The sequence below is a fragment of the Bacillus rossius genome, chromosome 13 (assembly GCF_032445375.1).
Source record: "Bacillus rossius redtenbacheri isolate Brsri chromosome 13, Brsri_v3, whole genome shotgun sequence".
Lineage (NCBI taxonomy): Eukaryota > Metazoa > Arthropoda > Insecta > Phasmatodea > Bacillidae > Bacillus > Bacillus rossius.
The window spans coordinates 18,095,317-18,111,349 of record NC_086340.1 but is presented as its reverse complement, the minus strand read 5'-3'; the positions used below and the strand labels follow the sequence as shown (position 1 = coordinate 18,111,349).

The 16,033-nt window shown below is 43.6% G+C and overlaps 1 protein-coding gene across 1 annotated transcript in view; it reads right to left on the bottom strand.

Annotated features, from left to right (window-relative positions):
* LOC134538297 (uncharacterized) overlaps nucleotides 1–16,033 on the bottom strand; it is a 146,253-nt gene that overhangs the window by 16,079 nt on the left and 114,141 nt on the right. The window contains exons 5-7 of the mRNA XM_063379484.1: nucleotides 10,865–11,082; nucleotides 8,781–8,930; nucleotides 7,075–7,334 (exon numbers count right to left, since the gene is read on the bottom strand). Of these exons, the coding sequence (XP_063235554.1) occupies nucleotides 7,075–7,334; nucleotides 8,781–8,930; nucleotides 10,865–11,082 (628 nt within the window). The remainder of the gene's footprint in view (nucleotides 1–7,074; nucleotides 7,335–8,780; nucleotides 8,931–10,864; nucleotides 11,083–16,033) is intronic.

The window sequence follows — 16,033 nt, the reverse complement described above, 5'->3', positions numbered from 1 at the left end:
AAATAATATACAAAAACCGTAATGTAAAAAAAATATATACGTCAGTATAATTACTAAAAATTACACTTACAAAACCTTTCATACATATAATATATAATATATATATATACATATATATTATATATATACACACACATACATACTACATACAGTGTATGGCACGTTAGGCAATATTAATGAACACAACCTACTGTATGGGGCTTACATTTCCAGCATTACGCCACTGTTAATACAACCGGGCGGCTCTTTTTTTGTTCTTTCAAAAGCAGTGCACGTTATTTTCTCACAACTACAACGCTCTCTTATACTGTGACTCGCGTCTTCGCACTCAAGGCTGTGACAAAAGGACTGAGGGGCCAGGGTGGGTTATGGAAAATGTAGATGTGCAATCTCAGAACGCCTACATCCGTTAAAAAAAAGAAGAAGAAAAAGTGTTCGAGTCTTTCAATTATCGACAGTGATGTGCGACATCTAACCTGGGCAACGTAAAAATTCATGTGTTCTCATGTTTAACATAAGACTAGAATTATTTAAAATAATGTCGAGCGTAATAAATACATGGAAATTGTTTTTTCAACAGCATTTCTGGACGAGAATCACACGAAGTTTCCGTAGCCACCGCTAGAGTTCGCTGCCTGCTCGGGAACACATGCGGTGTACATAGCTTCAGAAAATAAAACCACGCGATTTGACAATAATTGCTGAAGATATTCGAGTGGTGTCTGTTCGCGAAACGCATACTCTGAGAGAAGATAAGTTATGTTTGCGTATTTCGTTTTTAAACTGTATTTTTAGAGGAGTTGAAACTGCTTAAACTTGTGTTTTTTCGAATAATTTTTAGGCGTGAAACATCCCGATGAAGATTCTTAAAAGCACTCAAGAGGTTTGCAGTTTATCTTTATCTTAATTTCCACGCCATATAATGTTCTGGTCACCGTTAAAATCTCACAGTTGTCCTATACACGACGAGGAAACTGCGCGCCAGTAAAAAACATGCGTTTAGAGGCGACACCGCGTGTCAACACCAGCGAGCGTCGTACTTATCGTCCCGCCTCACTAACACAAAGACACCCCTGACTAGGGGGATGTTCCGACAGCTTGTTGAAAGAAGGGTCTGCAAGAGACTCGCAGCGATGTTCCAACTATAGAAAGATGCACGACAAATGTCAATTCGCACAAATCATTTCAACAAATGAAATACTGACTAACCAATCATTTACCACGATTTATTTCAGAAATTACGCAAGAATATTCTTCTGCTAGTCTAAAAACGCAAGCTTCTACCAACATAAGGCGGTCATCAAGAAAAAGTAGTAATTAAAAAAAATTCAGTTAACCTTAGTTGACGACGAGTTATTTCATTTTGTCATTACTATTAATCAAGGGAGTTTGTTATAAATTTATCACGTTGGCTATCTTGTATTTGTTGTTGGGGTCACAGATTTTCTCAACCGATATTAACTTTTTTTTAGATGTAAAAGTCACGAAATCTTATCATAAATATTCAAACTTGCGTGACATTAAATGTTTATTATGTAATATTTAGTAAGTGTATTTTAGGAATACAGTACACTCCCGATTATCCGCGAAATTAAGTGGCAGGGCCACCGCGGATAGTGAAAATCGCGGATAATCCGCAAAATAGCCGAAGATGGGAAACAAAAAAGGAAACATTAATTTCAACTTAAAAATCTAAACATTTATGTACAGTAAAAGTTACAATTAACAGTAAAAAATTTTAATGATGCTAAAATGTTAGTATTTTACTGAATAATTAACGTACAATACATTTCGGTAATGTAAACATAAAGGTGCTCAACCATACGACTAGAAACAAAGCGCGACAGAGACAAAAAAAGCAATGCTTGCCAACCTACCGCGTTAGTTCCGAGAAGGCCTGTGAAGTTTCACTGTATACTGCACGCAATATACTTATCAGTAAAGTTAAAATTTGCTCATTTGTAATAAAATACAGATTTACATATGTGCTGTATTTTTTCGTAGCATGAGCGGATAATAGGGAGTTTACTGTATTTAGTAAGTGTATTTTGAGAATATATGAAAAACCGAAATTCCAAACGCAAGAGATCTGTCGTGATAAAATTGCAGGAAATACCCTTAATTAAAAGTAATGACCAGAAAACCGAGACCGAGCCTTGCAGCCGGCAATTGGATCGCCGAGTTCTTTGCGTCCCGAACTGCATTTTGTTTCCTCAACTCCATGCAGCGGTACTCAGCATCCAAGACTTCATCTCACACGACACGCAGGCTTAGTTTGTTTCACCAACCAAACTTGTGCATCTTCAAATTTTTTTTTTCTTTTTAATAACCCTTGTCTGAAGTAAGTATTTGCGCGCTGCACGTCGCTTTGAGTCGTTCTTGCGCGCCGAAGCAGGGAAGGACAGTCATGAATTATACATGAGCATCCCGGGTGCTTATAAACTGAGCAGGATTGAAGGGGGTTCGGAAGGGGGGACAGGCGGGTTGAGATAAAAAAAAAAAAACGCGAGGTCTCGTTGGAAGGGGTGGAAGCGGAACACGTGATTGGGAGGAGAGTTAGAGTTTCCAAACGAGCCCGGGGTATAATCACTGCAAATTACGAGAAGTGGTTCCCGGGGTACCTGCAGGAAGGGAAAAGAGGGGTGGAAGGAGAGAGGGGAGGGGGAAGTCAGCCGCGCCAGTATTTGTTTTAGGATAGTTTGTGATTGAATTTTACATCACAAACGACGTGCCGACACGGGGAGGGGCGGACGCCCCAGGGGGCAGGGCGGGCATTACCCGCTCCGCCGGTTCGCCCCCCGACGTCTGCCCGCGTCTCGGGCGAAGCACGCACGCGATGCCCCGCCACGAGACGACCGGCCGTGGCCCCCACAAGCGTGGGGCTGGGTGGACTCCTGGGTCCTGGGTCCTGGGTCCAGGGTCCAGGGACCCGGGCCTGGAGGGGGCCCGGGTTCAGCCTCATTTTATTTTTATCTCAGTGTGTGAAATAAAGGGGAAGCACCACAACGCCGAAATGCCAAATTGACAACAACCCCGGCAGCTATAAAACTGCTGTGTACCACAACGCCGAAATACACTAACGCCGAAAAATGTCATTTCAGGACTGCCACAAAGGTTAGGTTAGACTAGGTTAGGTTAGACTAGGTTAGGTTAGGTTAGACTAGGTTAGGTTATATTACACTAGGTTAGGTAAGGTAAGGTAAGGTTAGGTTTGATTGTGGTATTTCGGCGTTAAGGTAAATTTAAGAAACACACACAAATTAATTCAGTTGTTATTTCGGCATTGTGGTACACATCAGTTTTCTAGCTGTCGGCGTTCTGGTCAATTTTTACATTCGGCGTTATGGTATTTCGGCGTTGTGGTAACGACCCTGAAATAAACATACATACTCGCTGTGGTTATTTTAAAGTAAAATAATTTTATAGATAAAGCTTAGTTTGGACGTATAAAATAGTAGTCATAATTATACCCTGTATTTTCAGGTTAAGTAACATTCTAAAAAGAGTGTAGGTAGGAAATAACCATGCAATTATAATGTAGCACGTGACTAAAATTGGGAAGGGGGGGGGGGGGCAGTCCCCGATCCTGGGTCCAGGGCCCATAATCGAATGTGGGAGCCATGGGGCAGCCACAAAGAATAAACTTGGTACGTGAAATTCACACACACAGGGTTGGAAATTTCGCGGATTCATTTTGGTATCAGGCTAAAATTCACAGTCCATGTACGCGCATATACTTTACTATTGGCTGATTTCTTGCGTATGTGATTCGGTCTCTCTACTGATTGCTGGTGACTGGCTGGCCCAATTGTACATTATATTGTCATTCAATATGTCCTTTACTAGAGATCTGTAAATTTTGCGGATTCTTTTGTTTATCAGTTAGACTGCAGCAGGGGCGTAGCCAGGGGGGTGTTTTAGGGGTTCAAAGCCCCCCCCCCCTACCCCAGCACCAAATCATTAATTAATTTCTTCCCCCCCCCCCTAGCACCAAATCATTAATTAATTTCTTTTTCATCACTCAACAAATTTCATATTAAAATTAATAAAATTTTTACCATTACAATATTTAAATTTAAGTACCGAAAACTGCTAAAATAGCACTTTTACACCTTAAAATCCAAATTTTCCCGGGGGAGGACCCCCGGACCCCCCCGCTGTAATACGGGGGGGGGGGGGGGGGGCAGCATGCTTCTTAACACCCCCCCATACACAAATCCTGGCTACGCCACTGGACTGCAGACATCTACACTTGGCATTGATCTGATGATAGGTTCACACCTGTTCCACAACTCCCCTCTTTGACTGTGGACCAGCAGGAGAGAGACAAAATCACATCGACTGCTACAAAAAAAAGTTTCCAAAAGAAATCAGCCATCAGGAAAGCATATGACAATACCCCAGCAATGTTAAAGGGCTTTAAATTAATGATAACCAGACGCTAATAGTTTAGAAAGCAGGCATCCCATTGAGTAATTACACTACCCACATAAACATATCAAACTCTTCATGCCAGGTGGATGGGCCCATTAAAATGGCAGCTTTAATGGGTGAAGCTTTCTATGAGGTTCAACAGCCACACTATCTGAAATATGAAACTGTTGGAACTACTGAACATCAGTGGAATTTCACGTTAAAACAGTTTTAAGTGGACTTATATCCCATCATCTTAGGTTGAAAAAAAATTGCAAGATTGATTATGGATATTTCTTTTATTAGTCTGATAGTAGTGTGTATGCGAATCAAACCAGGGGGGAATTTTTTCCTGGCAATAACAATTAGTTAGTCAACATTCATGGCCTAGTTTAACTGTTAAATCAAGTATAGCGCTCTCTGTGAGATAATAAGTGACGTTTACATGATAGTCTGCTCATTAATACCAGACGATAATAGCATACAAAAAACTTGGAAATGTATTATTTATGCCTTGTCTGGTAAATAGTTTGAGTATATGTTTAAAAAAAAAAATTACAAAAAAGTAAACGAATCCAAGAGGTGGAGTACATTCCCTCTTGAGGCTTGGCTTCACCCGCCGTTAATTACTGTTCTTGTCGCAACTGTCTCTGGGATCATCTGTGCTGTGATATTTTTTTTCTTCTGAATAATTCCAGTTAATTATCGGTGCTATCTAGGCTTTTAATTTTGACATAGTCTGATTCTGCATATTCATCTTTTCTGTCAATTATTGAGGTTTCTCTATGACGTACCATGTCAAGCAAGAAACATTCAAAGAACATATTTTGAGTTATTGCATTTGCATTCCATGAATGATTGTGATTATAATTTTTGTTTGAACTAACAGCAACGTGGTCACTTACTATATATAGTTCACTTTCTGGGCTTTCTGTAACTGGGTGACTGGGTAAAAATATCTGTAATCAGCCATAAACCCAAAGTGTAACATGGATAGAGTCCCAAAAATTTCACAATTTTTTGCTGTTAGGCTGGTTATAATCATACCGTCACATACTTTCCTATACGCTGATTTTTTTTACTTAGAACCTCCCATGTTTTCGAGTGGGTAGACTACCCGACTACCCCCTTTAAGCACTAAAATGATTTTCCACCATTTTTTAAATTTTGATTTGACTTTTGTAAACACATCATATTTTGAATCTAATTGTTTTTATGAATGAATAATAAGTTTCTTACACAAAAATCATAAAATACTTTCCAAATAAAATTTTAGCAAACAAGTGCAATTTTTTTTATTATTTTTCTATATTGTGCGATTTACAAGATATGATGCAAAATGTTTTCATTTATGAACATAACTCAGGATTTGAACATTATTTGTTAAGGGGTTATGAGTCTTAATTAACATAAAATTTGCTTAAGGAAGAGTTTCTGGGAACAGAGCTTGTTCGCTTACTGAGGAATTTCTTTTCAAAAAGGGGTCAAGGTAAAATTTTAATATTTTATGTAAATTAAATTTATTTGTTTATATGTCATACAGTAGTTTCTCACACATTATTGAAGTTATACTTTTGTAGATGCGTTATAAAAAAAATGAACAGTTAATTTTTACGATGTGTGCACATCATGCAACAACAGTGTCACAGGATGAAGAAAAAAGCTACATACAAATAAATATTATAAATGTGCTTTCAAAATCTTATACTTTTAGTCATTGAAACTGAATACTGGTCCGTATCATTAAAAACATTTTTTTTACTGAGAGGATTAGTGAAATAAATGTTGTTTTTAAATTTTTTCAAGTGTATTTTCAATTGTATTTATTTAAAAGATGTTAAGGTTATAATTCTTTATGGCACGTTATAAAAAAAATTAAAATAATGAATCCTGTATGTACAAAATTATAAATTATTAAAACTGAATACTGAGTATTTATTTAAATATTTTAATTTGATTTAATTTATGCTTCACCAACCGTATTTACACTATCACTCAGGCCATTTTATTATTTTATTTCTATTGATAATTTCATGTGAAGTTAGTTTTTTTTTATTATGCCAAGTATAACGTGACATCCATGGGCGTCGCAACTGAGGGGGGGGGGGGGGGGACACATCCCCCCCAATATTAAAAGTCTTCACTATCGTCCCCTCCAATAATATATTTAGTTTCGTAGTTGTATTAAAAATATGATTTCTGTGGTATAACCCATATGTTGCGCAATTAATGGATATTGTGTGGATATAGCACCAGCAGATATGTTAAATGTGTTTTCACAAATTTGTTCTCCGAAAATTTTTTTTTAAAAAAATAAATTATATATTGCAACCAACTATAATTAGAATATTTAGGAAAGAAAAAATGAGTAAAAACCACCTTTCTGCACCTTCAAACCCCAAATTTTCCCGGGGGAGGACCCCCGGACCCCCCGCTTATTTTTTTTTCCAGGGGGATGGATATTCCTCAATAACTAAATCAATTGCAGTCTCCCCCCAAAAAATATATCCTTGCGACGCCCATGACGTGACATCCATCGGTGTTGGCATGCCAAACTACCTGCTTGCTAGCTGGTGGCTGACTGGTCCACAGTGAGGAGTGGACGCGAGGGGCAGAGAGGAGGTGCAGGTGCTAGTGCTGGTGCTAGTGCTAGTGGCTGACCTGTGCTGGGCGTGCTGGTGGTGGTACTGCAGCCTCTGGTTGTCGGCGGGCGGCTGGTGCGCGACCCTCACGGGCTGGTACACCGGCTGCTGCTGCTGCTGCTGCAGCTGCTCCTGCTGCTGCAGCAGGGAGGCGGGCGCCCTCGCCAGCTCCTGCAGGGGTATCCCGTCCTGCTGCAGCAGCTGCTGCTGCTGCTGCTGCTGCCTGGACGGCCTCCGCAGCGCCCGCCGCCGCCTCTTCACGTTGCGCCGCACGCAGCACTGCCCGACACACGTGCACACACACCTTTGAATATATATATATACATACATACATACATACATACATACATACATACATACATACATACATACATACACACACTGTATAGAAGTCGCGAGTGGATAGGATTTACTCTACGTTTTTCAGGAGCGTATGAGGAGCAGCTTGGGAACTTCGCTGCAGGGCGCTGCCGTAACGCCCTGTATCGTCTTAGGTTGTTATTTACACGTTAGAGCGCAGCACTGTCGCCCGCTGTCATTCCCCGCACCCCCCACACATCATTCACTGCAGCTCAAGGTCGTTCAACGGGAGGTGGAAGGGGTGTTTGAAGAGTTCGACACTTGTCCGCTAAGGACCACCACAAGTCGATGCCCTAGAGATGGTGGCGATTGCGGCGGTGAATTAACCAACTACCTCAAACCGTATTATAAATTTTAACCTGGGCTGGCGACTTCTATACAGTATATATATTCAAAGCACACACACGCACGCGCGCGTGAGTTCGCGCGGAAACAACACACAAGAGTCTGTCGGAACTCAATCGACAAAAACCTCAGCTGCACGACCATCCGGGGAAAATTAAAATAAGCATCAACGACTTGAAGTGCTTCGCAAAGCGATACACAGCGCCTCTCTGGAGTCGGAGCTCAACAATATTGGTTTTAATGCGAATATTAGAGAAATCATCTTAAGATTTAACAAAAAAAAAAGCAACGGAGTAACGCTCAACTGAACAATATTACAATGATTTCTTTGAAGCAAACGGGAGTAAACTTTTTTTTTTAGCATTTTGTTAAGCCGGATTATTTTCGTCTTCAGAAAAAACCACGGGTTTTTGAAAACCTGCTCGAGATATCCGAGTCTGTGTCTTGTCTACGAAAATAAATTTAAGCATTCCGTAATTTTTTTTTAAACGGTAATTTTAGAAAGTGCCTAAAACGCGTATTTCCATACTAGTTTTCCAGGCATGAAACACCCTGGTGCATGTACTCGCACGGCGGCAAGACCAGCACGATCACGCGATGACGGACGCTATACCTGCACGGACATGTTATGAGGATCTCTCCTCCTTATTGATAACCCAGCCTTCTTATCCTGTAAGGATGTCCAGGCTGGGGCCCCCATGGGCATGGATGCGGATCACGCCGCATACGCAACCAGGAGGGGCGTTAGAAGTGTTAGCTATACACAGAGGCTGGGACTACCCATCCCAGCTTGTGCACCACCTCCGGCCCCCTACCACCACTCAGCTCACCAGCAAGTCGGGATGCTCCCTCAGCCCTCCGGAGTTGTCATCACTCCTGGGCGCCTACCCCGGTCTCCCGCCTCACACTGGGACCCCTCAAACCACCACCCAGCCTGCCCAACCTCTCCCAACTGTCCCAGGCTGGTGAACCGGAGCTGTCCTCGTCGCTCACTGCGTCGGCACGTAGAAAAGGGCCTACCTGCACGGACAGCAGCAGGCCGCACACCATGGCCACCATGAAGCCGATGTACACCAGCACCATGAGGTCACCGCCGCGCCGCTGGCTGCGCAGCACGCTGCCCGCTATGGTGAGCGATACGCCGGTCAGGATGCCCGCCACGAACACCATCTGCCGGGGGCACGCCACCGCACTCTTGTTTCCAACATCCTCTTAACAACGGTGGATTTTAATTTATTTCAAACACTAGTCTATACCTGTGGTTTCTGTACCATGACAAAATTGTAGGCTCAACTGAAAAGATCTAAACTGATCGCGGGTGATGTAAGGAGTGTAAAAGAATACAATAATGATTTTTTTTTTTTTTTTTTAAAGAATTTCGTCCGTCTGGTTTGCCTGTTTTAACACGCTAATCTTCAAAAACTACATACTAAACGAATCATCACGGTTTTTTTTCACAGGTCAACTTTGAGCGTAGCTCGGGGGAAACATCAGGGTGTTTTCACAGGTAACTCTAGTGTAGCTTGGGGAAGCACACAGGCTTTTATTTCATCAAAATCAGCTTACGGGGGGGGGGGGGGGGGGGAATCTTAATTTTTGATATTTCAAATAACTACAACAGTTTCTCAAAATATATCACCTTTATTTTCTTTCACATTTCCTTCCACAAAATACATACTACTTCCATCTTATATCCTTCACCCCCTTACACGCTCCTCTATATTTTTTCCTTCCAAAATAAATACCAAAAACAAAAACCACATCCTTTTTTCCATTTACCAACCTGACAACACAACGACTCCTTTCCCTCAAAACTTCCCCCAGTAACCTGGGTTTTGGCGATTACATTCTACAAATTTAAAGTTTTAGGAGTCTTGGTACAGTTCGTAATAGAAGTAAATTGATGGGGCGAGGCCAAGAGGCAGAGGGAGGCAGAGAGAGGCAGAGAGAGGCAGAGGGAGGCAGAGGGAGGCAGAGGGAGGCAGAGAGAGGCAGAGAGAGGCAGAGAGAGGCAGAGAGAGGCAGAGAGAGGCAGAGAGAGGCAGAGGGAGGCAGAGTGAGGCAGAGGGAGGCAGAGGGAGGCAGAGAGAGGCAGAGAGAAGCAGAGAGAAGCAGAGAGGGGCAGAGAGAGGCAGAGAGAGGCAGAGACGGGCAGAGAGAGAGAGGCAGAGAGAGGCAGAGAGAGGCAGAGAAGGCAGAGGGAGGCAGAGAGAGGCAGAGAGAGGCAGAGAGAGGCAGAGGGAGGCAGAGGGAGGCAGAGGGAGGCAGAGAGAGGCAGAGAGAGGCAGAGGGAGGCAGAGGGAGGCAGAGGGAGGCAGAGAGAGGCAGAGAGAGGCAGAGAGAGGCAGAGAGAGGCAGAGAGAGGCAGAGAGAGGCAGAGGGAGGCAGAGGGAGGCAGAGAGAGGCAGAGGGAGGCAGAGGGAGGCAGAGGGAGGCAGAGAGAGGCAGAGAGAGGCAGAGAGAGGCAGAGAGAGGCAGAGAGAGGCAGAGAGAGGCAGAGAGAGGCAGAGAGAGGCAGAGAGAGGCAGAGGGAGGCAGAGGGAGGCAGAGAGAGGCAGAGAGAGGCAGAGGGAGGCAGAGGGAGGCAGAGAGAGGCAGAGAGAGGCAGAGAGAGGCAGAGAGAGGCAGAGGGAGGCAGAGTGAGGCAGAGGGAGGCAGAGAGAGGCAGAGAGAGGCAGAGAGAGGCAGAGAGAGGCAGAGAGAGGCAGAGAGAGGCAGAGGGAGGCAGAGGGAGGCAGAGGGAGGCAGAGAGAGGCAGAGAGAGGCAGAGAGAGGCAGAGAGAGGCAGAGGGAGGCAGAGGGAGGCAGAGGGAGGCAGAGGGAGGCAGAGAGAGGCAGAGAGAGGCAGAGGGAGGCAGAGTGAGGCAGAGTGAGGCAGAGTGAGGCAGAGAGAGGCAGAGAGAGGCAGAGAGAGGCAGAGAGAGGCAGAGAGAGGCAGAGAGGCAGAGAGAAGCAGAGAGAGGCAGAGAGAGGCAGAGACGGGCAGAGAGAGAGAGGCAGAGAGGGGCAGAGAGAGGCAGAGAAGGCAGAGAGAGGCAGAGGGGGGCAGAGAGGCAGGCAGACAGAGGGGCAGACAGAGGCAGACAGAGAGGAGGAGGACCGACCTGCAGGCAGTAGTAGCAGAAGTTGTCGAAGGCCTCGCAGTGGCCGCCGCAGCCGGACACGGCGCCGCCCGAGCCGGAGCCCGCCGGTGATGAGGCGGGCGTCACGGGGCGCTCCCTCTCCGAGGCGGGCACGATGACCGCGCGCGAGTTCTGCTGCTGCTTCTGCAGCAGGGCCTCTGCGTGGCTGCAGCCAGCTGCTGCGGAGATCTGGATCACGGCTGCGCGCACACCACACAACACATCACCCACCGCAGGCCTTCCCCGGGGGCGGCGCTCTCCAAGACACTCGGGCAAACCACCTACGTTCTTTAAGTGATTCGTAGAGCCACGGAATTTTCTCGCATTCATTTAGTCGCAAGCTAGAATGCAAACCTCCACACTGTCGCACAGTGTTCATGATTGGACCGCAGTTATCTGGACACGCCCCTCTACGACCGTGAGCCAACGATGTCCAGCTAGGAGAGAAGTAAGCGAATCAGGCAGTACCAAATAACTAAGAATAAAAATGTTCTCCCTGAGAAATCAACCAATGGGAAAGTAAACATGGGTCGAGCACACCTATAACTTTGAATTCTATCCTTGAGGCCAGAGGAATCCGCGAAATTTCCGGGACTCTAATGATTCGTGCAATGCGTAGAGACCTGAAAAAATTCGCGGATTCAATTCGCGATATGCTAAAAATTCAAACAGTTATACACCAAATGCTGCTTCTGCCATTATTGGCTCACAACTCATCTTCAGGACTCTGGGCCAATGAGAAACACTCAACCAAATCCGTAACGGATCACAGGCTTCTACTACGTTGGGACGTCTCACACGACAGCAGCCAATGAGAGGGTGGCATTTGACCGAGTATACATAGAGCTGTGGAGTTCATCGTAGCAAATTTTTCCGGTCCCTAGCAATGCGGAGTTATGATTGATTTAATGCTGTTTTTGTCATTGGGAAAATTCCGAAAATAAATATGAGGATAAATATTCACGGAAAACAAGACCGAATCAGCTGATGTCGGGCTGAACGGAACCAAAAAAGTATCATGGACAACACGACGACGACAGCACGGACAAAAAAAGAATGTTCGACCTCTAGATATCAGACTACACAAGAATTCCATTACAAACTGTCTGAAGTTTAGAGGTTGGACATTTTTTGTCCGTGCTGTCGTCGTCGCCAAGTTGCAAGTTTCTTCGGACGACAAAATTTGTTATGTTAACAATAAGCAATAAGTTTTATATTCACATTTTTCTCGGTAACCCCAAAATCGTATTTTCAGTGCGACCAACAAAATCCATAAAAGTCAGTGAAATTGTGGAGAAAAAAAAATAGGTAATGGCTAGGGGCATGAATTTAAAAAAAAAATTCTGGATCACTCATTAGATTGCAATAGTTGAAGCCTGCGCTAGCGATTATTCCTTTGTAATTGGTGCCGTCTGCAAGAGAAGGCCCTATTTGGCCGGGCCATTCAGGAAGCGTTCACTTCCGCACTGGGTGGCTGTGATTGGTGTTCTTGACAGCAAACATGTGCCTGAAATAATCCCAGCCAGCCACGACGCGAGAGAAAAGTCGAGTGTTTTAACACACGGCTGGTCTGAGAATCTTTTCGCAAAAAAAAAAAAAAAAAAAAAAAAATTACATGGTCCTGATAATGACCTGTTGTAAGGAAACGTCTCATCTCACAGGGGTGATTTCGATAAACAAAGGAGAACCGAGATCAGTAATGGCCGAACAGAAAATAGATCCTGAAACCTTAGTCATAACGAGTCTAGTGCCTCGCCGCTGCAACATCACAAGTGCTATGTGGTGTCTGAAAAAAAAATCGCAATCTCCATGTCGCTAATTGATATGCTTTACTGCAATTTCCTCCAGATACTTAAAAAAAAAATTGTAATTCACAGCTTTTCCTTGCAGCTACGATATCAGGTTGGGCAACTTTTTTTTAAATTCACTTTTTTTGTTCGTGATTTGCGAAACGAGAATCAACGCAGTTCCTTGAAAATTAGTTTTACAAAAATAAATGGTGTATGTAGTTTCTTTTTTTTTTTTTTTTAAAGAATAATCAATTTTCGCTCGATACATAGGTTCATAACGTATCAATTTATTTCTCTCCGTAAGCAATGAAGAACATGATACGTAATTATAGCTAGACACGTGTCCGACGCCATGTCGGTAATTGCTTAAAACTCACTCAAGTTGGAATATTAAACGTCCACGTAAGTAGGCCTGTATATGTTTCACTCGAAAAAATAAATCATCTTTATTACGTTGCTCAACTTGTTTCAATGAAACTTGAAAGGCAATCACAGATACAAATAAAGTGCCAACATGTTTTAATTTAAACGTAACGTACGCGTGCTCAATGCGTGCAAATAAACACATTCTGTGTTTTGCGCCAATAAGGTTACAGTTCTCACCGTTTGATTTTTTTTTTTTTTTTTTACTTATTAAGGTCCCTGCTTTTAGCCTTGTTGGTTAATGGGAGACGGGTTATATAAATACGTCTATAAACACCACACACATCAATGCTTTTACCAAATAGCACTCAGAATTCAAATTCGGCGAGCAAAATTAACGTCTTAAAGGACCTTTTTTTATATAATTACTTCAACCAAAACCATCAGTACTGAGATTGCGTGTGTGTGTGTTGAATTTTTAGAGACGATTCAACACAATTGCAAGAGTTTTTAAGTCTGAAAAGCCATAAAAAATTATTTTCAACACTTTAATATAAATCGCATTGAGTGATCTTGTGAGTTCTGAACAAGTGAATGATGAATCCACCCTATCCGAAACCTATGAAATTAAAAAAAATTGCAAACTAACCAATTACACAACTAGTCACAATTATTCCGCGGATTCATTGGGTGGAAAGAGTAGACTTGAAGCACATCCTACATCTGTCTCACGTTTGATGACTGTAATACAAGATGAGACTTTGTTAAAAAAATTAAAAAAAAAAAAAGTCTGAATACCTTTGTATCGGCAAGTTAGGTCTATCCTGGAGTGAAATGAGTTCGGGAAGTAATCGTGGCTCTAAATGTAACACGGCCTCAGAGTATCGCCACACGCTGAAGTCCGCAGGGTTTTATGCGTAGGAACTGGAAAAAATATGCTGTTTCAATGACCTCTAGGATAGATTCCACGATCCTTCTATGTACTCGTGCAAATTACACAAGCTCATTGGCTACTGACCCGTAACACCCGACAACTAGCAGGCTTGTGATCCGATGCTTATTTCGCTCGGGGGTTTCTCATTGGCACAGAGTCCTTCAGATAAACTGTGGTCCAATCACTGAAGCAGCATGAAGGTGAACTGAGTTTTTCAATTCTAACCTACCGTCAAGTGAAGTCGTGAAATTTTTCTGGTCTCTTAATGTAGAGACCGGAGAAATTCGCGGATTCGTTTATGGATAGGTTGGAATTCAAACGTGCATACATTTTTTTTGCTGCTTTCTGCTGTTGGGCTCTCAGGTTTATCCTGGTGGCCAATGAGAAACCCTCAACCAAAGAAATAGCCAATCACGCGCTCCCCATTTCACACGTCTCGCAGGCCAGCCAATATTCACCCAAGAATACAAGGAGGGGTCGTTACCACAACGCCGAACGTACAATAACGCCGAATACCATAAAGCCGAAAGCCAAATTGGCCGCAACGCCGACAGCTAGAAAACTGCTGTGTACCACAACGCCGAAATACAGTAACGCCGAAAAATGTTGCTGCGGGGAGGGAGGGGGGCACAGGAGCAAAATGAAAAACTGAATGAATTTGTGTGCTAACCTTACCTAACCTAACCTTTGTGGCAGTCCTGCAATGACATTTTTTTCGGCGTTAATGTATTTCGGCGTTGTGGTACACAGCAGTTTTCTAGCTGTCGGCGTTGTAGTCAATTTGGCATTCGGCGTTATTGTACGTTCGACGTTGTGGTGCGTCCCCTACAAGGAGCTGTAGATGATATCCTGGAGGTCATGCAATCCGCAGATTTTGCCAGTCCTTGCGCATGTGTACATCGTGGAGGGAAGGGACAAGGTGGAAGGGGGGAAAAAGGGGGGGGGAGAGATCCCGCGCATGCGCACTCCGAGAGACGAGACGGCCTTCGGGAACGAGTTAACAGGCTACATTCTTAATGCCATGCTGTCAGAAACATAGCTTGTCCGACTCGATCATCCTCGGGAGGTAACCCCCACCCCACCCCTTTCCCGCCAGCAATCCTCGTGGTGTGTGTTCCACCCGCCACGCACATAAAACACCCCCCCCCCCCACCCCACAACCCCATCCCTTATCGGGTATTATTTGTCATGCGCGTCCGCCGCTGGCTGCAACAGCCAGACCCATTCCAGGCGCACACGTTTTCATTTACCTGCGTCTAATTGGCCCGGAGAGAAGGGAGCGAAGGTGGGTTCACGCTGCGATGTGGGGGGGGGGGGGGGAAACAGGAATGCTTTAACACGTGTATTTATTAATTTATACTTTTGTTCGGCACAGTTAAAGGCTGCACACCATTTACACTGAACCACGATACACATACCTACAACGTAACATCTAGGAATCGAGCATGACATTATATTGTAACAAATTACGGCAATTAAATACTGACGAATCATCTACCAAATAACATCAAATTAAAGTAATAAACTGTATCGTATAAATTATTATATTTAATATAAAGCTATAATTAAAATTCTTATTATGAACCTGTCACACACAGTATCCGTTTGGTTACGTGTCTGTGAATTTAGAGAGCCAATGATTTTTTACTAAGATTGTTTTAAATGTTTTGGTAGACCGTGGGTGTCTACCTGTTCCACAGGCGAGATGCAGTCACTGTGAGAATTTTGCCATTGTTTTACCACGAACTGATTTTGATCGAGGTCCCTTGGCTGTTGCGCGGTCTTAAGGGGCCCGCCTACCTGGGCACACATACGGTGTGCAGAGCTTCAGGAAAAACAACGCGATTTCAAAACTACTCAAGATATCCGAGTGGGGCCTATTTACGAATAGCATTTAAGAGTTCGATGAGGACCGAAAAGTACTTTTAATTTCGGATTAAGTTTTTAAACTGTATTTTTAGAAGCGTTAAAATGCCTAAAACGCGTGTTTTCAGAGTAATTTTTAGGCATAAAACAATCAGTACAGATTCTTGAAAGCACTTAAGGGGCTTGCATAACACCTGT